Source organism: Oxyura jamaicensis, chromosome 19, assembly GCF_011077185.1.
Source record: "Oxyura jamaicensis isolate SHBP4307 breed ruddy duck chromosome 19, BPBGC_Ojam_1.0, whole genome shotgun sequence".
NCBI lineage: Eukaryota > Metazoa > Chordata > Aves > Anseriformes > Anatidae > Oxyura > Oxyura jamaicensis.
Genome location: NC_048911.1, coordinates 3,926,944 through 3,952,629, shown reverse-complemented (window position 1 = coordinate 3,952,629; position 25,686 = coordinate 3,926,944). Strand labels below are relative to the sequence as shown.

General features: G+C 40.7%; 1 protein-coding gene across 1 annotated transcript in view; it reads left to right on the top strand.

Annotated features, from left to right (window-relative positions):
• The window catches only part of RABEP1 (rabaptin, RAB GTPase binding effector protein 1), a 56,407-nt gene that overhangs the window by 12,975 nt on the left and 17,746 nt on the right, over window positions 1–25,686 (top strand). Inside the window, exons 2-7 of the mRNA XM_035342837.1 lie at window positions 10,156–10,284; window positions 12,397–12,600; window positions 13,831–13,991; window positions 20,253–20,372; window positions 23,709–23,844; window positions 24,638–24,816. Of these exons, the coding sequence (XP_035198728.1) occupies window positions 10,156–10,284; window positions 12,397–12,600; window positions 13,831–13,991; window positions 20,253–20,372; window positions 23,709–23,844; window positions 24,638–24,816 (929 nt within the window). The remainder of the gene's footprint in view (window positions 1–10,155; window positions 10,285–12,396; window positions 12,601–13,830; window positions 13,992–20,252; window positions 20,373–23,708; window positions 23,845–24,637; window positions 24,817–25,686) is intronic.

The following is a 25,686-nucleotide window of genomic DNA, read 5'->3' as shown; positions in this document are numbered from 1 at the left end:
TGAGCCTAAGCTGACTGGCAGAGAGCTGCTTGCCCATGCATTTTTACCTACAGCTCGGTTTTGTACCAGTCTGAATGTGCTTACACGGGACACACCTGCTCAGTTGGGTTTGCTCAAACTGTGTGTATACAAACACGGATGGGAAACGCGAGCTTTGGAGTTGGTGTTCTGGCACAGGTTACGTTGAAACTGCCTCTGGATGGCTTGAATGGAAATTGGGATTTGGAGAACGCCATTTATCACTTACAAATGACAGCCATAAAGTCTTGTAAAGAAAGAAAAAGGGGAAAAAAACAACCCAACCCTACACTGAGCTCTGTCAGCAGAAGGGAGCACAGGGCAGAAGGAAAGCCAGGCTCCCACAGTCGTGTTCCCTCCTCACCCTTGTGCCTGCTCGACACGTCGGACCCACTGCTGGGCCACTTCAGCTCAGCCACCCAGTGGAGACCTGCTCGCTGCTGGATTAATGAGTTTAATTGATTTAGTGAGTATTAGAGCCGGCACAAAGGAAGGGGTGGAGACCTCACAGCGGCGATATGGATGCGTTGTGCAGACTCCTTTTCACAGTTTGAAGCAGCCTACAGCCTCGCTGCCGTGTCTGTGGCAGTTCTGGTATATGCTCTGCCACGTGAGTGTGGCCAGGGTCCTGATGGGCTGAAAATAGGTGGTTTGACACCTCTCCATCCCCTGCTTTTTGCTGGATCACCTCGCTGCTCCCATTGCTGCGCAGCCTCACGGGTCCTCGTACTGTGGTGGGGCTAACCCAGGGCGACGTGGGGGCACGGGTTACCCTTTTGGGTGGCCACCAGCGCTTGAACAAATGATCATAGTAACTTCAGGCTTAGTTAAGTCTTCATGTTGTTTTGGTTATACCCCAGGCATGCATATATATATATATATATATATATATTTAAATGTTGCAGTGTAAACGAAAACTTCATGCTGGAGGAGGAATTTTTTTCTCTTTAACTGCTCAGAAATGCATTTAGTGACAAGTGGTAGCAAAAAGTAGAAATATATAGACTGATGGCAGTGCTTCCTGTCAAGAAATAGATTATGGAGACTTGGGGGAGTAGTAGGCTGTTGTTCTCAGGGAAACTATTAAATTGCTGCAGAAACCTTACTCCAAATGATAGGGACTGTATCCTGTTCCTTATCAAATAAAGATGTTAATCATCTTTTATTAGTTGTCATACTGTACTTATCACCACGGTGTCTCCATAAATACATCTGGCAGCCGCATTTTCCAGGCCATTTATTAAGATTTATATCCTGGAAGTGGTTGCTCTGAGGCACCATGTGTTCATGCCTGCAACGGGCTCTTCTCAGAGCTAACGCTTCTGAAATGACTCTGCCTTGAAACCGGGTCCTAGCCTGGTCCTGGCCTCAGCTCATTCTCTGGCTACCCGTTTGGGGCTCCAAATGTTGTAGGAAGGGACAGGGAACCGCAGAGGGAAGGAACATGGCATTAACCCCTCTGACGGTGCTTGTTCACATTCGTGACTCTTGGGTCCCGTGTGAGTTACTGCTCTCTCAGAAGCTTTTCTGGTACCTCTAACAATACGTGGGTGCTGTATGGGAGCTGCAGGAGTGGGATGAGTTTGTGTGCTGTCACTGGCCCTGTTGATTTTGAAATTGTGTAGAGAGAGGCTGACTTGCTTTCGGTGGTCGTCTCCTTGTAACTGTAGTAATGGTAAACTAGAGAAGCTTTTTGTTTTTCTGTATCATTGTCTTCTCCCGTTGGTTTGCCTGTGTGTTTCTCTCTCCAGTCGGATATTTCAATTTTGTTATCTTCCTTGGAAGTTCTCAGTCTGGTAGGTCATCATTACTTTGTTCCTGCTGCACAGAAGCGGGGTGGCAGGGCGCTGGGGATGGTACTTAGCCCGAAGGCTCTCAAAGCCGCCCCACAATTAATCAGCCCTACGGCAAATGGCAGGACAGCTTGAGGTCTTGCATTAGTGCTATCGGGGGAATTTGGAATTAATAGGAACGGGTGCGTTTTATACATTCATTTACTTCATCACAGAGAACAATGCAGTGGGGTTGTTTTGTTTCTCTGGGAGCTGAGTCACACTTTGTTCACTTTTTTTTTTTTTCCAAAAGAGGACAGCCATTAATAAATCTGTGAGCAATGTGACAAACACGTTAGAAGGAGTCAAAGGGATTTTTTCCCCTCCCACTGCAGATGAGTCAGCAATTACAGTATTGTGAAAGAAAATCAGCACCGAGTTTGTTGTCTGGGCATGGTAAACGTTTACATCTTAAGAACCATTTATACTAGCAGTGTTCCGAGTGCTGCCTTGTGTAAGTGGTCTCCTGCATAGTGGAGTGTCAGAAGCTTTCCCCAAATGCCCGTCCATCTGCAATGAGAATATTTGATCAGAACAGCGGATTTCTGCTGGTTGACTCAAACAGATATTAACAGATACTAACCACTGTTTCAATTCTGTCCTTTTGCAAGGTAAGATCCTCTGAAAACCAATCTGTCAGGTGGAATTGCCACGTGCAGTAGTTTTGTCCTGTTCTGAACTTTGTGGCTGTTTTATACACGTTGTGTTTCCAGGCTGAAGGAGCCTCCTCTGTGTCTGCTGGGAACACCTTTCTGCTGCCTGCCTAGCTTACCAGCCAGCGAGGTAGGACAGGCTGATGAAATAAAAGGAGTGGCAAAGCGCACGTGAACGCTGACATGTTTGACAGATGCATTGTTTAAGCATAGATACTGTACTAAATGCTTGAAAAGCTTTGCCAAGGGATCAAGTTGGACTATGACTGCAGGGTATGTAGATCTAGACTAGCTTTAAGCTGATAGTGGTGTAATCGTAGCAGCAATGACACTCGGCGCAAGCTGTGAATCCTTTTAGAGAAACCTGACCAATACTTGGATGCTTAACCTTTGCTGAGTTTTGTGCTGTCAACACCATGCTCTCTTGTTTGCTCAAGCAGTGACTAGCATGAGTAAATGTACACAGCCTGTAGAGTAAATAGACCCTCCATAAACCCAATTTGTCATTGAGCTTTATTTCTGCCAAGACTTTTTTTTTTAAATGAGCGGTTATAAAAATGAAAAATTGTTAGTGTTAAAGTAAGGGAGAGTAAGATAGAAGCACGGAGAGATCAGGGAACGTGCTGATGATTGAGATGAGGTCAATAACTCAGTTCTCCACTTATTTTTGTCTCTATAGGTGAATTCAGTGTCTCTGTTCACTAAACTGTAACTTGCTTGCTGTTGACTTACGGGGGACTCAAACTCATTGAGTTTCTGAGCAGATTCACTGATGGTGGCAGTAGGATGACCACCTGCAGCCAAAATACTTTCTCTGGGATACCATCCATCATGATCACTAGCTGACTTTTCCTCCCCTGTGATTGATCCACTGCTGCCCTATTTAAATTACCACTTAACTGATGGGGCAGAGAGGGTGGTGATACTCTTGAAAAAATGCTGATAGTGTTCTCCAGAAGCTTTGAGGGATCGTACTCCTCACCTTCCAAAGCATCAATGGCAGGAAATAATTAGAGGAAAAACTAAAGACAACAAAACCCATGTTCATTGGCTTGAAACTTGCACGGAGAAGGTCAAGTGTGTGCACAAAACGGCAAAAGGCTGGTTAAAGGGTAAAGGAAAAAAAGGACCTGCTACTGTGGTGAGGGGCACAGGAGAAACCGGGCTACTCATGGAGGTAGGGGACTGCCCTTGGGAGGTGAAGGTGCTTTTGGCAAATTAAATAAATAAATTACTGGGGAAAAGAGTCCAAGCCCACTTCTGTGCATACAAACCTATGTAAATAGCTGCATTCCCGTGATACCTGATGCGAGTGACCGCTGTTCCATTGCATTCTAATTTAAATAATGTTTAGCTAAGCATAAACTTAAAACTAGACTTAAACTACCTGGGGCCAGAATGACTAAATGTGTGGAAGAGGTGAGGAGCATTACTCACCACGTGAATCGGGCTTATCAAGATTGGGAGGAGGTAAGTTGTGATTCCCCTTCACCGAGGGCAAGGGGAGCGCCAGGGATTTGGGCTCCAGAACAGCAGCTGCCTGTTTTTGTGTCCGAGAAGAAAGGCGAGGGAGGCAGTAACAAAGCAAGGAAGTAGTTAACGTGTTGTGTGCCCCATAGGAAGGGGAGAAAAAGAGGGAAGTGGTAGTGGAGAAAAACGGAGAAGGAGAAACAATGTCTTCGCTTCTTTTTGCCCTTATAATTCTGCATGACAACATTTGCTGTGTAAACACACTTCCAGGATGATTTGGTTAAAAACTAGTTGCACATCGAAGATAGAGGACAACAAGTTGTCTTACTAGCAAGTACTACGTGACATTTTTGGTAATCAGTGTTTGACCTGAACCTGGAAACGCTTTCAGAGTTGTTTGCTGGCTGTGCACTTGGGCGCTGATGTAGAACAGCAGCACCAGCTGTCACTGCACGGGGGGTGGCAGCCACCCCAACCTCAGCTGGTGGGCGCAGGAGGAAGTTCCTCGGGGACACCTGCAGCCTGCAAGCAACTCACTTCAAACGCCACGAGGATGGTCACACAAATGGTTGCGTGGGTTTTTACAGTACCACATCAAACATTATCTAGTTGTTAATTAATCCTTGGATAGCTAGAAGTCACGCAAAGGACCCTTGTTTTCTCCAGAAGAGACTCATTCTCATCTCACCTCCATTTCTTTAGACTTTAATTATTTAAATGTTGTGTTTCTTTGAGATCCTTACTATAGCATGTCATACAGTGCCTAAAAGGAGGAAAATAAAGAATAGGAATAGGCATTACTGAGACTACAAGTTACAGTGGAAAGTTAGATACTATTTTAATAGCATAATGCAAGCTGTTCTGCTTGATGTTATGTATTTATAATGTGGTTAGATGTTTAATGTGCAGCGCTCAGTTGAATGTTTTTGATACTGCAATTGTTGATTTACTGCAATACAAAGTTATTATAATTGATATGCTGCAGCAAGGCTTAATTCAGCATCTTAAATGATACGTGCATTTGACTCCACCACCAAGTTTTAATGAACGTAGCATTAAATTTGTACTGGATTTTTGCTTGTGAATGTTTAGTTGGTACAGAAGGAATTAGGGATGTCAAATAACCTTCAGCTGTACCATAAACTATAAGTTGTTGGGCAGATGTAACAAGGTCTCTGAAAGCCACAGTGCCCAAAATAGGGAACTGCCTAAAAGTTACTTCTGCAGAATTGCTGGTAATGATACTGGCAAGCAGCAGCGCGTCTCCCATAGCAGAGCTGCAGGATGGCCGTCTTTCCTTCTCTTTCTGGAGCCTGGCTGTCACCACTGCGTGCAGTGAAGTACTTGGGAAAGGAGATCTGTGACAATGCAAAGGGTTTTGTTGCCTCTGAAAATGAGCTCTTTGTCCTTAAATAAAACTAAAAAAGTGTATGCTGACCACTAAATCTTAGACATTTGTCCAGAAGCTGTAAATTAAATGCTTGATGCTTACAAATGCAGGTTTGGGAAAGCAAATAATTTTCTTCCTTCTACACCACTCCCCACCCCCTTTATTTTCCCCTTCAGTTTGGTGTGCTGCTGCTCAAGTGTGTAAAGGAAAACTTGGCTCCTTGAAAAGAACACCACTTCAATTTTATAAATCAGGAATTATTTCTGTTCAACTCGCTTGCTAAAAAAAACCTACTTTCGGGTGCCACTTACCAGACAACTGCATTCTTTGGAGTATGTTTTGCAAGTTGTTTGTTTTAATCAAATCTTTAAAGAAAATAAGAAAAGCTATTTGCAGTCAAAATCCATGTACTGGTAGCAGACTTTTAGACTGCAAATTTATATAACAATGTAAATGTGGCTCCAGTATGACATCGTGGTGGATAAAAATTAGGGCTATTAGGAACTAAGCATGAAGAAAAAAATGCTTGAGACAGAGGTATGGAAAAAATAAAAAGATATGGCTGCCCAATCATAACAGGAAAAGGAAGAGGTGGAAAGTGACACGAGTGACTTATGTCTAGCAAATATTTTGGAGGCAAGTAGTTTGTTTCTGATCTGTTTTTCAGATTTCAGCTGTAGGAATGAACTCTTGATGTCATGTTTGACATTCTAAATATCAAGTGGAAAGGTTTGTGGTATTAATTTTATAAATAGACTTAGTACTCAAAAATAAACTTGGCGATAATCGGCTTTGTCTGTCTTAATTCAGGAATGGTCACTACATGTTTGCATAACTGGAAACTGTCATAGATAAAATTTAATCCTTTTGGGAGCTGATCTGTGAAGCAGCGTTTAAGTAACTAGTCACATACAAGATGTGTGTGCTTGTTCGTGTGTTTGCCTTAAGTTGAAACCTTGCAGTGTGTTGGTTTTAGAGAAAGTTCGGTCTTTTTTTCCCTGTAATTTCTTGTTACGTACTCCAATGGTCTCATAGTCTTCTTGTAAATGGATGACTCCACTCGTAAGTGGATTTTGCTGCCCTTCTTTTGAGTTATTCTACCTGCTTAAGCCACGTAATAGCATGCAGTGTGTCTTATAATGTTAAACAGGTAGATGGTGATCCCTGCTTCTGACATGACATACCTATGTGACATCCATGTAGTACATTAGAAACAAGAATGTTAATTCCCTTGGCATGTCTGACTGCCGTCAGTAGTCCCCGATACACTGAAAAACACCTTATTTGCAGCTAATGGTTGGCCGAAGTGACTTCTTGTTTGCTTGCTTCATTTTCAGTTTGGCCTATCAATTTTAGTTTAAACTCTTCTCAGTGCTCTTTTATGAGTTACCAAGTGGGTCTGTAGGGTTTTTGTTTGCTTCTTCATGAGTTAGGACCCAAACTGGGGAGTTAGGCCTCCCGTACTGCCTCTCTTAGGGGATACAGCGTGCTCCCTGCCTCCCGCGGGCTGGTGTGTGATGGTGGCTCCTGTTGTAGAGCTGTTCGCTGTGTGCTTCATCGATGTCCTCAACCACTGGTGGCTGCCTCTCTGTGTGGGAAATGGGAGCATGGGCACAGTGACTCCGGCAAATTCATGAACGCTGTCATTCAAAAATGAATGGGTTTTGATGGTTTGGGGTTTTTGGTCATCTTTAACCAAATCAGCCTATGATGGCAAATCAAAACTTTTCTTTCTCAGCTCTTTCACAGAACTGAGGTGATTTGGGCCTATTGGGCCTAACTTCAGAGCAAGACTTCAGCTATAAATGACAGTGATCTAATTGAAAATCTCTGAATGTCTGTTTCCCGCCAGTGACTTCAGTGCTTTTCCAGGCAGACTTTAATCCGTGTAATGTAGCCTGCGGTTACCTGCAGCTGGCAGTTTGAATTTGGGTTCATTCTAGAAAGTGGAGCGTCTGTATTGCTGTCGTACAAACCATATCCACTGAAAATACAATCTTTTTGTGAAAATATAACCATTTACACTTAGTAGAAAGAAGGTAGTTGTTATGATGTCTTAAAAATAATCTGCTTTTCTTTTTACACATGCATTTCTGGGGGTTGATATATAATATGATATATTTTCTTCAGGTGCATGTGTCTTGTGTTAATGAAATGTGGATAATGCTGGTATGGGGAAACTCCTCTTCTGTGCGTGGAATGCCAGGATCTGTCCTAAACATACCTCGTACGGGTGGTAAAAACACTTTGAGCCTATTATATTAATGAAAGCAATAATGCTAACACCCAGTTGTGCCGATGCGTGGCCTGCAGTTCTCATGTGTCACCATTTGCTCTACCCAGGGCCTACAGCTGGCCTGGCAGCAGCCAGAGCGCTGTTGTGCTGGGTTATTCACTTTTTTCTTTTTACATGCAACTGGCAGGCTGGAGAAAAAGGCCACTCTGTAAAAACAAAAACACTTGAAGTTTCATTTCCATTTCCTGCTTGGTGACTCTGCCACCCCTCTCTGCTTGGGCGGGAGGGTTTAGGAAGGCCGAACCTCTTGTTGCCTCAGCATAAAGTGTCCGCTCTTGCAGTGTCCTCTGCCCTTCTTCCTCGGCAGAAGCAAGTCTCCTCTTCAGAAGAAATGCAATTTGCTTGCTTTGCATAGCTGAAGTTTGCTTTCTGATGGGAGCAGTAGCACAGCCACTGTTGTGAGGTCTTCAAAATGGCAGTCATACGGTGAGTGATGCCTAGGTCCTTTTTTGCTTCCTTTGCAACTTGTGTGTATGGCTTTGGGCACCTGCCTGGCCATGGCATAAGCCAGCATCCCCTAGGCTTTAGAGCCTGTTACCACATCCCTTCAAGAGCTGAAGCCATGGCACCAGAACCACCTCCTCTGAGCCTGGCCTGTCCCTGCTCTGAGGCAGCGGCATGGTGGCTGTGGAGGCTCCACCAGGCGCCTCCAGCCCTGCTGCCCGGCTGCCTTGGCTTGCAGCATCGATTTCTCTCAAGCCAGCAGTGAATGGAAGTGTATGCTTACCCTTCAGCAAGAGATCGAAGGCAGCTCTTTAGCCTTGGGAAGTGCTTTCAAGCCTAGGCCTGGCTCCATGTGTGCTGTTTCTGTCCTGGTTTTGATCCAGCCACTTTCCGAGTGCCTTTGAAGCTTTCCTCTCAGTGAGCTGTCCTTGCTGCAGGTTTCTGTTGTGTTCTGGAGAGTATACCCCTGTGCAGTTTGCCTTGCAGAATCCAAATAAGAGAGGGTGGCCAGGAGAGCTGATGTCTGTTAAAGTTCAATTGAAAAAGCAAAACTACAATTTCTTTGGTTCTGTAGCTACAGATACCTTTTATCCAGCATGGAGATGAACAGATAACTTAAGTGCTGCATTTTATAATACCATAGGACCTCATAAACAGCAATCAGTAAAACATACCAGTGCTTTTAAAAGATCCTTTTGTTCATGTCTGCAGTTACTCTAAGTCATCTGGTACTAAAAATAAATATAACTCACAGCCTCAATGGCGTTCATCACCCAGCATTTTACCATTGTAAGCTGTAGATCTGCTTCCACTGCTTTGCGAGTCCTTTGCTGCTGCTGAAGTTGTGGCCGTCATACTACATTTTCCCTACTTGCTTTTAGTGGTGTTTTGGGTGGGCTATGTAAGCGCTTCTGATGGATCAATATTTTGTGTATCTAGTCTGTGCTGTGTAGGGACTATAACTGAAACAAAGTGATTCAGCTTTTCTACCAGACGGAGTTGGAATACGTCCATAAAATGCTTTTGCAGAACAGATACAAGATTGCTTAGAGGAACGTTGTTTGCTCGGTGCATTGCAGCATGGAAGTGGGTTTTGTTTGAGCTCATCTGCCTTTGAATTTGAATTCTGAGGTGTGCAGTAGGAAACCCTCTGGCACCTAAAGCAGACCTGTACTTCTTGGGGTGTGAAGTAGTTAATATTGCACATGGTCAGTATTACAGGGATGGTGCTTGTGCTTCTTACTCTGTGGGATCTTTATAGTGTCATGCATCGTAGTGATGATCATGTTTTAACAGTCTTTAGTGCCTTGTGGACTTAACAGTATTCCCTTTGTTCGCCATACCACCAGGTCATCAGCTAATGTGGTAAATACTGGAAAATACTGAGATGTATGTGCTCACTTAAGGATTTTTATCTTCTGGAAACGAGAAGAATTTGATATGATGATGAGTTATTTCTCTATAGATTGCGGTTGTCTGGCAGTTTGGCTGAATGTAGACTGAAAAAACTGTTAGTGGAAGTGCAGAACTGAAAGCAGGAGACATCAAGGCATCGTGTTTTAGCTTATGATTTTTCTTTGTAGTTGTTAGCTCAGCGGCTGTCATTGAGTTTTCTTCAACCTCAGCCTTTGAGAACTTGGTGTTTCGATGCTCAGCCTTCACGTGCTGTTCCTATGCATGGTGGCTAAATTCTCAATGGTTTGGAAAGAAGTACTAATAGAGATCATTCTGGCACTGATTTTTTAATTATTTTTTTTTTTCCAATTTGTTCCTTCAATGTATTTACAGAAGTATGATTTTCTTTGGGGGAATTGTTTTCTGTAGGATTCCATGCCACATGCACACCTAGCTGAGGAGCTACCTATTGATGCTGCAGTCTAAGAGAACTTATCTTCCCTCCGTGCTTAAAGGACTCTCACTAGTTGTTCTGATGTATCGTGGAGCAACAGTTGAACTAATTAATACTTTAAAAAGCAAAAGCCTCAAACCTCTAAGTTGCAGAATGGGATGCCTTAATTGTTAGTGACGTACCTTATCTTGTTTTATTTTTAGTTGCTCTTCTACAACGGGTGGCAGAATTGGAAAAGGTCAATGCAGAATTTCAGCGCACAAAGCAGCAGCTCGAGCAAGAATTTAATCAAAAGAGAGCAAAATTTAAGGAGCTGTACTTGGCTAAGGAAGGTAAGTTCTCTATTTTCTGGATTGTTTGAAAGTTTAATTTAACTTTAGCTGCACATAAACCCTATATGAAGAAAAACTTCTGTAATGCCAACTACTACCCCATTTGCCCATGCACACCCCATACGTTTTTTTTTCTCTGGTTAAGGATAATCCTAGTTAGGATTTAAGAGTTTTCTTCCAATACTGGGATAATTGGTTACATATCCGTTGTGAGATAACACATTGGTTTTGATTTGCCAAAAATGAAAAAGTGACAGTAGTCGTATTATAGTAAGTTAGTATAGTAAGTAAGTTAGTATATTATAGTTATAGTAAGAATGTAAGAGATGCATAGGGAGTAAAATTCAAAGAGTAACTCTTTAGCTTACAAGAACAAATTTTTGGAATGAGTTTAAAAATTTGGCTGTACAGACAGGAGTCAGCAGAGCAACTTGTTGTACATCCAGAAATACCAGCCCTGAACTTAATACTAACTCTATAGTCAGTGTGCTCATTCTTTCTGAACAGCAGTTGAAGTGGCAAGTGGAAAAACGTAGTCTAGATTATGTGCTTTTCATACTTTGTGGCTAGCTTCTTTCATATAGTATTAATTTGTCTTACTTTTCAATCTGAGCTAGAATGTAAGCAGAAAAACATTGTAAAAAAATTAATACTAGCCAAGGGCATTTATTTCAATAGCACTCTGTAGGAAAATTTGAACCATATGAGCTCAAATATCCAATGAAGACTTGGAGAGTACTGATAGTTGCTGTTCTGAGAGCCAAATTGGTTTGCTTCTAATTCTGATGATTTTCTGTTCTTAACATATGAAAGCAAACCCAAAAAATAATGCATTAGGACTGCAGCTGCTTGTATTAGCTTATGAGAGCAGAAATACAACAGGCATAATGAAGATCAGATCATACAGAAGGCCTGTTTCTTTGTGTTTCTAGCAGCTGGATGAAAGGAAATTTGAGATACAAGACGCTGCTGATGAGATCAGCAGTACTTCTCTCTTCTCCAAACAGTCAAAAAATAGAAAATAAATCATGATGGGGAAAAAAAAAACAACTTTCATATGTACCAGAGTGAAAGGATACCAGAGAAGAATATACAAGCAATTACTCTTCCCCTTCCCCCCTCCACCAAAGCTTTTTTCCCCCCTCTTTGTTCTCTGAGACCCTTTCCTAAAAATACATGTGGGACAGTGGCAGACTATCTTTAACACTGTCATTTTGGAACTAAATAACATAAATGGTACAGGATTTTGTGGTGTTTGTTGTTGTTTTAATACAAGGATTAATGTCCTTTTTAGTACTCAATTAGCTTAGAGTTTCATATTCTTCATCAAGTAGGAAGGTCTTGGGCATCCGGCTTGATTAATGGATATAGCTTGTTGTTTTTGTATGCTGGCCAGATGTTTCTGCTAAAAGTTATTGCCGTTGAAATAGGCTACATGGGCATAAAACTATATTCTCTGTTAGTACTTTTAGAATGAATTGTATAATATGTAGCATTTAGAGTTTTTGCTTCAGATTAACTGAAACCTCAAGAGGATGGTATGAAATTAGTTTAATCTCTGTTTCTGGTTGCAAAAGTTAGGGAAGTAGCGGACATTCAGTTGAATTTATCTCTTTTTCTAGTGGAAACAGGCACAATAAAGAGCAAATTTGGCAGCTTAGTTTTCATATACGGGCTCCAGGTAGTGTTTACAACTTTGGCAAGTTGGTGCCAAAAATGGGGAAGAACTGTCTTCTTGTCTGTTGGTCTTACCATTTCCAGATTCATTACCAGAATGAATTAAATAATACTGAACTAATTAAAAGCACAGTTCACCTTCACCAGGCATGTTCACTCATAGGTTACATCTACGCTGTCTGATTTGTGGCTTCATCAGCAAAAAAAAGAGTTACTTTTCAAATAAAAGTCAAATAAAAGACAAGGGAAAATGAATTAAATAATGTTCCCTAAAGATACCTGCTAACTTTTGTTCAGTTGTTATAGGTAGATGCTTTAATATCAGCGCTTCCCTCCCTGCCCTTGTTAGAGCACTGCTCTTTGTCATAGCAACTGTGGATATTCTTCAGATTGAATTTATTAATCAAGCTAAATGGAAATAATACTTTGTTTCAGAGGACCTGAAAAGACAAAATGCAGTGCTTCAAGCAGCCCAAGATGATCTGGGACAATTGCGGACACAGCTGATGGAAGCTCATGCTGAAATGGAGAACATCAAAGCTATAGCCACTGTATCTGAGAATACAAAACAGGAAGCTATCGATGAGGTGAAGAGACAGTGGCAAGAAGAAGTGGCCTCACTGCAAGCCGTAATGAAAGGTAACAACCTGACAAGCTGCTGCCACTGAGATCAGACACCTCTTTAGCACGCATTCAGTGACTGATGTATGCTCTTGCACAGAGTATGGAGAGTTGGTCTTCATAGCTTGGCAAAACTGAGCTAGATCAAGCTAGCAAAACAGATCAAGCATAATTTCTAGGCTTGTCAAAAGGAGCTTGGTTGTTCTTTTCTGGTAATATGGAGGTAGAAGTTAGAAGGAATCATGGCAGTGGGAACTTCCACATATATACAAAACATTTATGAGGAACTAGGAATGTGATACTTCATCCTTCATGAAGATAAGTATAATACATGTGATTTGGCAAGTCTGAAAACAGCTTTAGGCTGCCAGCATGATTCTCTTCTCTCCTGGGTAAACACAGTTCTGCTGTCAGACAGCTGAGTGTCCCTGGACTTTTCCCCAGGCTACTTACTGCATGTGCTGCTGTTTTTCAGCTGTAGGTCTTCGTGTTTTTTTTTGTGTGTGTGTTTTCTTTTCTACATGCTTCTGAGCTATTCTGTATTATCTTTGCATGTTGCACAGCTGTTCTCATTTCTGAGACAAACTATATTCAAGGAATAAAATAAAGGATGTAAACTGGGGCCAGATGGTTGCCATAACTAGCTGTTTTCTTCAAGGTTCACAAACAAGATCATAATAACCTGAGTCTACAGTCTGTTGGCTGTAGGCACTTTTTCCATCACCAGATAATGCTTTTCCCCAAGAGAACACAAACCTTCATGCATATTGAGTTGAAAAATTTCTTTTTATGGTCTACATGAATCTAGATCAAGGCTTTCTTGTGGCAGCTGCTGTACATATGTAAACAAAGACGGCTCCTTACCTGAAGGGTAGTAATAGTTGCATTTTAGAGTGAAGAAATGGGGTTCTAGTAGTTTGTCTGGATAATGTGCTTAAAGGTGCAAAACATGTTGCTAAGTAGGATGTTAGATGTGTATGCTGTTTTGAAATTAGGGACTGTACAGTTTGGGGGGCTGGTTTGTTTGTATTCTAGCAATGGTCCAAACTGAAATGTAGTTCCTTAGGATCTTCTGCTTATGTAGTTGTTTTCTGGGGTAAGAGTCAAAGGGAAGAGAGGGGAAGACTTAACTGTTGTCCTACTTTTGGTCAACTATGATAAATCATTGGCTGGTTGGAGATGGAGTTCATAAAGCTATGTTGTTTGCATCTTGCATTGAAAGTGAGTTTTGGAAATGCTGTTTTATAGAGACCGTTCGTGACTATGAGCTCCAGTATCATCACAGGTTGGAGCAGGAACGAGCTCAGTGGAATCAGTATCGAGAAAATGTGGAACGGGAAATAGCAGAGTTAAGAAGGCGTCTGTCTGAAGGCCAAGAGGAGGAAAATCTAGAAAACGAAATGAAAAAGGTATGTTGAAATCTAGCTCTTCAGTTACAGTTTGAAGATGTATTTGTGTTATGCATGGGTTCATTCCTACACCGTGCTATAATTCCCCGTAAGTACACACAGCCCAGTTCTGCCAACTTTAAGCTCTTTGTTCGTGGAAGTCATCATGACCCGATCTTGCTTTTGAATCTGTAGAGGTGTTGTATCTGGTTATGTAGATTCAGTAAGATGGTTCAGCTTGAGAAGATGGTAAGGTTTGGTCTTCAGTTGGTAAATGCAAGAGGCCTTGTGAAATCTTTTGGTGTTATGTCAATTCAAATAAAGCCTCCCTTAGGTATTTCTGGAGTGACTGCAGATTTGTAAAGCTTTGTTTACTTTCTGCACCTTTGTTCTTTCTCTCAGATCTGATTACTTCTGAGGTTTTTAACGGGCACTATTTCTAAAATGTCTTTGGCCTTTGTTAGGAGGTTAGCCCTGTTTGTGCAACACCATTCTGCTGTTTTCCTAGAAAATACTGAACCTTGATGTCGTAAAAACAATAGGCCTTAGATGGTGAAAGGTAATTGCCCTGGAGTTTGGAAAGGTTTTGTTGCTGTTGTTCAAAGATCTTTGACTTTGAACAGATCATGGAAGTAAGTTGAGGTGCCTTGGGGTGAGTTTGGATTTTCTTGTTGCATTTGAAGATTTAATCTATTTGCTCTCATTCAGGCAGGAAGGAGAATGAACTGGTCCAAATAGATAGGTTTTGAATCTTTGTATATATCGTACTATTAACAACTCGTGTTTAAGTGAACTTGTCTTCTCAGCATGCTCACAGTAGTCTTTAAGGTATTCTAAGATCTTTTAAAAATGCAATAAATAGTCTTGTGTTGGATGAAGAATAGTATAACATCTGATAATGTCCCACATCACTGCATTTCCATGTTTCTGCCTGCTGCCAGCAGAAGTGGAGTATTGAATATCACAAACCTTCCAAATACGTTACCGAGTCCTACTATATAGTAACAAGCAATAAGTATTAGTGTTTCAAAATGGAATTTCTTTTCTGAGAATTATAAAAGAGGTTCTTGAATATTGCTCGTTTTTATTGGATGTTTGCTATTCAGTGACACTTCAGGTAGTCCTTGATTTACAAAGGTGGAAGTCTGAGTAAAGCCCATTTGACATTGTTCTATACTGTCATCTATATCATCAAATATACTGTCATCTATAGAATTACTGCTGCTGGAGTTTTAAAGACATCACCTTTTTTAGAGAGGGTTTTAGTCCTAATAGGATAAAAAAGATTTTGATTAAAGCTGGAGGAATTCGATCACTGTGGTGGGTCCCTTCCCAACAAACCCAGAAAATGCAGAGCTCATAGTGTAGAAGTCCTGTCAGTGCATTACCAACAAACTGCCAGTACGAACTTTCAGAAAATAATCTCTCCACTGAAAGTCTTCTAGTAACTAAAACCTCAGCAAGTTCTCTTTTTTTTTTTTTTTTCCTAGCTGGCGTGGTGATCATGTAACAGAGCTGCAAGTTGCTCAGGTGGCAGAGCAGCTCACCTAGGCTCAGTACCTTTGCTGTGAGCCAGTTAGCAATGAAAAGTTAAGGACAGCAGATAAATTGTGATTTCAGCTGTACTTCGTCAACGGTGGTATCAGTGTTTCTTGTGATCCTGAAGGAAAAGGTGATTGGCTTATTAATCTGTGATTAATATGAGCTTGGAAAGGTTTATAAGCCTGTAGAGAAACATATACTTTATGTAATAGGAGGGGGAGGGGGAAAGCTGGTCTTCAGAGTGCAGCTTGAAATAATTGCTTAAACTGCTTTGCATGGGGTTTTTAATCTTCTTTCTCATTAAACCTGTGAGGTTTTTCCTCAAGGAGACTAAGAATTAGATCAAAATCAGGAAAAGGATGTTCAATTTCACCTAATAACAAACAAGCAAATCCCAAGCCCCCAGAAAGCTGTGTTTGGCTAGCAAAATAATGAATATTCATGCCACAGCAGTCAGTGAGGAAGGATTAATTTTCTCGATCATTTGGATGTACTGTTTGAATACTTGCAATCAATTCCTCATGCAAAATGGTATTGCCATCCAGTGGGGCAGTATTTATCCTCTGTCCTTATACTCTACGTTATAAAGATGGATTTATTTTATTCTAAGACATGAACTCGTAAAGAGTTCTTTTTAGTAATTTCATCTTCAGTTCCAAGGAATCTCCAAACATCACAAAAATTAAAAAAATGTTGCTCTGTGTTGTAAATAGGCCCTATACCAGCATATTAAATACAACCGTTCTTAAAACTAGCAGAAAACAACACCACTGTCTAGCACTGGCAATGTGAGGTGAGAAGAATGGACAGAGCAGAGACAAGGTCACAAGTGTTGTGTTTCAGTCCAGGACACCAGCCTTGTTGGCTCTCTTGACTTGGTAATTTCTCAGTTAAGCTGTGTTCAGTTTGGCTATAAAATCCATTTTAAAAACACAAAAAGAATCTATGAAATTCAATACTGCACCCACGTACTTGCTAAAGGTTATGCTTGTTGTCTGCATGTTTTTCCCCTTAAGGAGATAAAGGGTAGATAACAAATGTTGCTCCAAATTCTGAAAATATCTCTTTGAATTTAAAGCTTATTTATTCGGTCGAATGTACAGATTTGATGTGTGATTTCAGGTTATCAGGCTTGCAATGTGCTTGGTTTTCATCCTGGTTTGGAAGCGCTCAGGTCAGGTGGGTAATGTTTTGATAAAGGTCTAATTTGAGCTGTATTTACTAGGTTGTGACTGCTTTGCAGGCAGTCTCCAAGTCAAGTCTGCAAACTTGGCATTTGGCATTCTTGAGCGTCTCCTTGTCAGAAAGAGCGTGTCTGGTGGAGCACAGGCTGTTGTCTGGAAGCAGCTGTTCTGCTTTACCATGTAAATATATTTCAAGCTGCAAATTGCCGAATGTCTGGAGGAAACCTAGGTATTTTGTGTTTTTTATGATAAAGCAACAATTTCTAGGAAATCTGTGCTGAAAACTTTGTGTATGTTCTATAGATCTCCGTTCCCAACTCAGAAAAAGTAAATACCATTCTCTAATGCTAATGTGCCTACCTGGTGATTAATCTTTGAGAAAATGGATTACTGATTGATAAAAATCTTTCTTCCTGTTGCTTCGTGATTCCAAGTAGGCTCTTTCAGGTAGCACAGGAGCTGGAAGAGGTCTGGCCATAGCAGTGTGTGCTTCCATCAAGCTCTGTGCTCAGCAGTGACAGGGCTCCATCTGGAACATGGCTCAGCAGGGAGGCATCCTGCACGCTGACAAGCTTTGGCTAGTCTATTTTGCTCAGACCTCACTTTCCATCCAGGCAAGGGGCTGGTCTTGTTGTTGGAGAGGTGATGACTCTAAAGGCCCTTCTTGGTACAGCTCTGTCACCCTGGGAGCAGCAGAAGTCTGCGGAACAAACAGGTGCTTTGTGCACCGAGCGAGTGAGAAGGAACAGACCTGTCCCAAAGTGTTTGTTGGGCAAAATAGGGGAGATAGGAACGGGAGGGTAATATGATTTCTGTGGCAGAGTTGGCCATAAAGTCTGATGTCCAACAAGCTGCTTTAATGGTTCGTGATAACAGTGGAATAAACTTAGACGAACGTAAATGCTTAGTCCTACTTGAAGGAGAGATTCTCAATTTGTCCCTGTAGGGAGCAGTCAGGTATGCTACTTGCCTGAGATTTCTCCAGCTGAAAATGTTGGTTGGAGTAACAGTAAAGGGCGTGCAAGATCGCTTTGTTGAGCTGCCAGATGAATGATGTGATGCTTGGGGTGTTGGCTTGGGCTCCTTTTTAGGGTGTTCTGTCTGTGGGGTCATCTTCATGCAGTGGTCTGCAGATCCTCTGTGCCAGGCTGGGGGGCAGCAGGCTGCTCTGGTCCGGGGAGGGGTTGGGGACTGATTGTAGAGGCAGTTTTGGTTCTGATTGGTTGGTTTTCATCAGGCGATGAATAAATACAGGGTGATAATATGTGACAACTAGGTCTGTGGCAGTCAATTATGGAGGAAAAAAGAAGGAAGTGGATGTTTTAATGATGATACTTCTGGAGGAGACTGAATAGCTCCTTTTCAGAGAGGCAATGTGATACTGTGACACCTCTTGCCACGTGACAGCATGGTTTATGAGACTGAGCTCTTCAGACAGTGAATGCTCCAAGTAGGTTAAACTCTGTGTGTGCTGTTGTTACTTGGACTAAAAAATAATGACATGGCATATTTCATTGAAACCTGACTTTCAAAAGCAGACAGACCAAGCAACACTCCTATTGCTTAACAGAGAGGCTGTTTGGAGTATTTATCTTAGTATCACGGTAACCTTTTATGTGAATCCTTCCCCGTTTTTTTTAAGAAAGCATTTGCAATATGATGCAGGGACAAAGAAGTAAAAGCTTGAGTACTTTTTCTATCTCGTGGAATTTGATACAAACAATTTTGTCTTTCCAGTTACTTGCTGCTGAGCAGTCTGATTTTGTTTTAGGAGGACTTTGTTTCTCCAAACTGGTTGGTTCCACCATGGACATGTTTGTTGCTCTATATTCACTGTTCAGCATTGAACAGTGTGAACTGGTGATGAAATGTTCCTGCAGTTATCATGAGTAATTAGGAAAAAGCTTATTCAGCAGTCCTAAAAATGTTGGGCTGTCTTTAGCCTGTGTGAGCCTGCTACAGGTAGCTTCAAGTGAATATACAACTGATAAATAAAATATTAAAAACAAAACAAAAAAACTGAAGTTGAACTTCTGCTCCCATGTGTTCGAAAAATGTGACTGATGAGTTAGTTGCTGGCTGCTAGTGACAGGATACGTATGTATGTGTGACACTGTCACATGTCCCCAGTATTGAATTCGCTGGGTCAGGTGATGTCCCTTGCTTTTCCTCGCAGATTTTATTTGTGTGCCTTGGACAAGCAAACTGGCAGTGACAAAATATAGCAGAAGTGAAAGAAACATGAAGAAATTTAGTTTTGTTTTGCCTATAGAATTTTATTTGTAGCTTTTTAGACCCCAAGGGCCTGGTAACATTCATAAGATTGCTATATATTGCAATAGTATTTTATGTATTCATTTTAATTCATCTCTAAAACGTCAAAGATTTCCATTGTCTGCTCTTCTTAAAAGCCTTGTTTAGGATACAGTTGTCCATAAGCTTACAAGAAAATGAAAATCAGAGTAGCCTCTGAAACCTGTGTTCTAGTCTAGACTTAAAACAAGACATGAATATTTTTTCCATCAGTTATCACATTTGATCAGGCTAGGAGAAGCGTCATCCTTAAGAGGCTCTGCTTTAGGACACGGTTCTCTGCCTTCCCCCTGTCCCTTCCTTAATTCCTCCAGTAGAAGGCAGAGAAAAGCTGAGCATTCTCAGCCTCCATACATAAAACCAACTCAAATCAGGTGGTTTAAATCTTCCTGGCATGAAGAATTTTACTGCGGTAAATATTTGAGTCTCTTTTTTTTTTTTTTTTTCTTCCCCGAGTGCTCTGCTTGTGGAGTCTGTGGGAGCTGTCGCTCTCACTTTGAAAAGCTTTGCTGGATACATGAAAGAAAGCCTGCACACTGGATGCTATTCCTCATTTTAATTCTTGCTATTTTAACCTCGTTCTTTCTCTATTGCCCCTCATCAATCTCCTCAATCTGTTGACCTGGCTTTGATCTTTGCAGAACTGTTTTCTTGAATATATCACGGGTTTTGATGGATGGTCTGTATGTGGTTTTGAAATACCTAGTACAGTAACACCAAAAACTGATGCTACATCAGTAGTAATTTTAAACTGAAAAACAATCTTCCAGAACAGAACAAAGCTGCTCTATGTGTTACTGTGCAGATCCTTTTCCTTTTAACAGCATAAGTAAATGAATGGTCAGTCACTCACCAAGTTCTCGTGGTACACTTCTTATTGTGAGCTGTGTGGCAGCAGGCTGCAGGACAGCTAGGCCTTTAATAACAGAAAATGATACGCGTTTTGAAATGCATGTCCCCCAAGATTTGAGAGTATTGAGATTTAAAAGCAGATACTCATGGCCCAATCCATACATGGATTCAAAATTTAGTTGCGTTCTCTGAAGGGGAATAATATCTGCCTGTTGTCATAGAGGTGATAGCTGAACTAAATAACGAGTATTAAGGCAAGTGCTGAAAGTGGAAGTTTAGTCAGCAGTTTTTACTGTCATGGAAACTTCCTCCAAATGTCTCCCACAATGGAAAAATATTGTGGTGAAAACTATGATAATGTGTTATTCATAATTTACTGCATTAATTTCAGGCTCAGGAAGATGCTGAGAAGCTTCGTTCGGTTGTGATGCCTATGGAGAAAGAGATTGCAGCACTAAAGGAGAAATTGACAGAAGCTGAAGAAAAAATAAAAGAGTTAGAAGCATCAAAGGTGAGGTGGAATTGTAACTGTCCTGATTTGTGTCTTGCATCATACTAGTTTGATGCAGATAAATAATGGCAAATATTGTAACATATACTTTCCTCCTGTTTTGCAGGTAACGTTTTTGACCTGTATACGTTTTTCTGTCTTTCTGTTTTCAGGGGTGTTTTATATTTGTGTGTCATCTCTGCTTAGATATAACTGCTAAAGTTCAGCTCTTTGCAAATGGGGAAAAAAAAAAAGCTCTAGAAAAATAGCTGCTTTGCACCTCTCTGACAGCCTGGCCTTTAGATTACTGTCATGCTTAAAGCCCCCAAGAGATTTGCATTTGGCAGATTTTTTTTAATCTACTACCACCTAGCATCTGCTATATTGCATCTTATAACCCTGGGCATAAAGCTGAGGCAATAGCACCAGAATTCTTGTATCTTAAATTTTAAGCAAAGCTCAGATTCATAGAAAGGGATACCAAATCTTGCTGATAAGAAATCAGTACAAGCGATTTACCCAATGTTCCTGTATTCTTCAGAACCTGTATTGAGCCTTCTCATCAGCTGTGGTGGTAAATAATATCTACATCACATTAAGATAGTCGCATGTAATGCATTGTCGTATACAGGCGTGAAAATGTCTTCTCTGACAAGTACTTTTATTTTTGTAGTCAAATAGGCTGAAATTGCAAAATTACCTACAATTTGGATGTTTCTAAAACATCCAAACAAACACCTTCCTTGTGGTCTTCTGGATCGTGTTCATTGAAAGTCATCCCAGTAGGTGCTCATCACCTCGGAGGTCTGTCTGTGATTTGAGGAAGTGGTGTAATCCATTTAACGCTATTAATTGTACTAGACTGATTGGGAGTCCATGCTTGAGCTTTTTCCTTCTTCATAGATTCTTTATGCAAATTGCTTAATAGGTCACATTTTGAGGCCGAAATGTTGCCTAGGAATATTAGCTCTGCAGGTAGTTGTGCTTGTTCCCTTGATGCAAATAATATTTTATTTTCATTGCCAAGCTGCCAAGGTGACAAAATGGGAACTGTCTCTTTTCTTGCATGCTCTCAAAACATGAGCACGGTGCTGTACAGGATGAGTAAAATGCATGCACATGTCTCCTGAAAAAAGAGAAAAATGAGTTTATCCATGCTTATAGTTTATAGGGGGATTTTTTTCAAAGAAGTTTCCCTTTAAATGATAATTCTTACAAAAGAAAATCATTTAGGCCTTAATTCTTACTTGTGGTCAATTCAACTTCATTATTCCTCCTGTCTGAAGTTCCCAGTAATCCTATTTCAAGCACCTTTTCAACCTAAACAGAGAGCATTGCAGTTTTGTATATGGCAAGGAGGGGTTTAAACACAGACATAGGAAGTTGTTAAAGTACTTTAATCTATGGTGCTATAAAAATACAAGGCATTTATTTGCATGATTTGCATGATGAGACTGGTATGAGGACTGGCAGGTTGTGCAGAATGAGCGGTGCAGTTGGCTTTTCCATTGCTCATGGTGAAATCCCTCAGGTCTGCTTTGAGTCATGTTATTTTTTCAGTGTCAGGTACTTAACTGGATTGGTGAAACAATGCTGCTTTTTTTGCCTTTTTTTTTTTTTCTTTTTTCTCCCCTGTTCTGCCCTTCCCAAAGGCTGTTCTCCAGACTTCTCCATTTCAAAGGCTTGCAGACAGAAAACTTCTGTCCTAGGGCAGGAGAAGCTGTCCCCACCATTAGTGGAAAATAAAAGCAGAAGGGCTTCATTGAACTCTTGAGTCAGTGCCTGTGGCTCCTCTACTGCATTGAGGAAGATGATGAACAACTCTGTGTAGCCAGTCAGGAATTGCCTGAAGGTTTTTGTTGCTTTTGATATAAAAAGTGTGATTCCTGACTCAGAAAACCATAAAATCCTATAAGACTATAAAGAGATGTTTCAGCCCATTCCCTGCTGCAAGACGGGATCCGTTTCTACATGCATCATGTTTGGCAGATGTTTATGTAACCCTATCTTAAAAGGCTTTCACCAGAGGTTCTGCAGTCTCTGTGGGACATTTGTTTCAATTCTTTATTAACCTTTGCTGTTGTTTTTTTTTTAAATTAATTTAAATTAAATTAATTTTTTTTTTAAACTAATATATTTATAAAAAAACTAATGTATTAAAAAAAAAACAAACTAATATATTTCTTCAGTCTTTCTTGTTGTAATTATTTTTCATCCCATCCAAACAGATTTTCCTTTCTCTTTGCAGCAGGTCTTCATGGGTTTGAATGGTTGTTGTTTTATCTGCCCATTCCTAAGTTTTCTCTCTTCTGAGGTTTCGTCCAATCTTGCCTCATAGTCATATTTTCTGACTACTATCTTTATTCTATTCTGAATTTTCTCCACATCTTTCTTTGGAGTGTGAAACCACACACCAGATGCAGAGCCTGCATGCCTGCAGCCCAGAAAGCCAACCATATCCTGGGCTGCACCTCGAGCAGCATGGCCAGCGGGGCGAGGGAGGGGATTGTCCCCCTCTGCTCTGCTCTTGTGAGACCCCACCTGGAGCCCTGCACCCTGCTCTGGGGCCACCTGCACAAGGAGGACAGGGACCTGTTATAGCAAGTCCAGATGAGGCCATGAAAATGATCAAAGGGCTGGAGCAGCTCTCCTATGGAGACAGGCAGGGGGAATTAGGGTTGTTCAGCCTGGAGAAGAGAAGGCTCTGGGAACGCCTTACAGCGGCCTTCCTGTACCAAAAGGGGGCAAGAAAGCAGAAGAGGGACTTCTTACAAGGGTATGTAGAGATAGGACAAGGGGTAATGGCTTGAAAGTGAAAGAGGGTAGATTTAGATTAGGCATTAGGAGTAAATCCTTTACTCAGAGGGTGGTGAGGTGCTGGTATAGCCTGCCCAGAGAAACTGTGGATGCCCCAGCCTTAGAAGTGCTCAAGGCCAGGCTGGATGGGGCTTTAGGCAACCTGCTCTAGTGAAGGTGTCCACGACAGTCGTCGGGGGTTGGAACTAGATAATCTTTAAGGTCCCTTCCAACCCAAACCGTTGTATGACTCTGTGCTATTTGTCTCTCTACCACCTCTCAGTGGGATCACCTCACTGTTGGGATCCATCTGTGGAAACTCTAATCAAGTTACTTAAATGTTTCATTTTGTGGAATTTTATAAGTAAATGATTTATTCAGGAAAAAAAAATACACATGCTACTTGCATACTGATAGTTGAATACTTTTGATTTCTAGGAATAAACTGCTGTCTTCAGCAGCTGTATGTTACTGAAACAGGTGACACGATGACTTCTAACACAAGGAAATGCCTGAGAGTGTTGCTTCACTGAGATGGTGGATTTCCCTCTTTTTATTCAGGTTAAAGAACTGAACCATTATTTGGAAGCTGAGAAGTCATGTAGGACAGACTTAGAGATGTACGTGGCTGTTCTCAACACGCAAAAATCAGTTCTGCAAGAAGATGCAGAGAAGTTGCGGAAAGAACTGCATGAAGGTACCTATGTGCTGATAATCCTTTTGACTCTTCTATGCTAAGGAGGTGAAAAACAAAAAAACAGTATAGCTGTTACTTCTCTTCTGATCTTGTATCTGAGTTGTATTTGGGGGGAAAAAAAATGGGACAGAGAGGAAGCAGTGTGTTTATATGTGAAAGCCCCTGAAATGCTTATAAAAGAGTTGACTTTGGAGTCCTCTTATGATGGAGAGAAATAACATCCACTTGGTCTCTCTGGGGATGCTGTTGTGCAGTTGAATTTGTGTTAGGTTCTCATAGTAATGCAAGCTTCATTCTTACTAAAGTGATTTTACTAGTGTCTTTTATTTGTGTAGAATTATGAGCATTACTTCCATAATGCAATCTATTGATACATCTCTCTGAGGTATGCCAATTCTGAACGCCTGGTGGTGGAACAGATGTGTGAATTTACGTCCGTGCCAATGCAGCACAGAATCACTGTAGAGGAATGTAAAGCAGAACCTTCTGTTGAAATAAATAGGGGCTTAGAAGACAGTCTTTTAAAACCAGCACTAAAACTATTAGAACTCACGAATGAAGTTAAGATATTAGTTTTTTAATTGGGAAATCTTGCGTTTTCAGTGATACATTCCTAGTCTCAAGCCAGATTTAGGAATTAAGAAAATGTCTTATTTCATCCTGCGTAGTTGTTGAACAAAGCTATATTGTTTTTGATTAGAACAATAATTACCTTTATTCGTGAGAATGCCTTGCTTAAGAAGACAGGTTAAAAAAATGCTGGTTCAGAATGACTCTTTCTATTTTTGAATAGTCTGCCATCTCTTAGAGCAAGAGCGGCAACAGCACAACCAGTTGAAACACACGTGGCAGAAAGCCAATGACCAGTTCTTGGAATCTCAGCGTTTGTTGATGAGAGACATGCAGCGCATGGAAATTGTTCTGACCTCCGAGCAGCTTCGACAAGTTGAAGAACTGAAAAAAAAGGATCAGGTTACTTGCTGCTTTCCTCTTCTTATTTTAATTTTTTAAATTAAAAAACTCTAACTCTAATATGGTACAGAAAGGTACAGAAAACACACGTTAGAGGCAGAAGTTATTTGTGTACTAATATTTCCAAAAATGACAGCTGTCAGCTTTAATAGAAGCTTTCCATTTAAATGACAGCTGACAGTTGTAACAGAAACTCTCCATTTAGGTGAATATTTTAATACTGTTACCTATAGTAACTTTAAAAGTAATGTTGCCAATGTTGTTAAGTGAAAAGGTATTAATATCAAGAAGTTAACCTAGTTTTCCATCACAGATGACAGTTTCTTCCTGCAATATTAAGGATGTTAAGATAGCAAGATTTACTTCCTTCTAGTTGTTTATTTTATTTATTTAAGACAGAACCTAGTTCAGGCATAAATTTGAGCTTCATTTGGAATTCTCTGATGCAAGGGATTGTGTACATGCTTTATGGCTTAGTGTTCTATGAGGTCCTTAATTGATTCTTTTTGTACATATTACTGCATTGTTTGGTGTGATCAAAGCACTTGTTTTCACATTTATCTTGAAGGTTTGTGCTTGTATGCTGGCCATTAGCGCAGCCATTAGACGCACGTATGTTTTCAGGTTTTATACAATAGCCAATGTAACAGCTATTTTTATTGTTAGTTATTTGGTAATTCCTATAAGAATTTTGATCTAGATAATATGTTCTTTGGATATTTTTTTTCTAGAATGTGTGTTGGACACTGAACATGAAAAATAAGTCAGTATTTTTAATGAAAATAACCCTTATGAGACAAATACAGGGGATTTTAGCAAAAAAAAAAAATATATTTCTGGTGCTGTCTTCCTTTGTAGTTTAGTGTATGA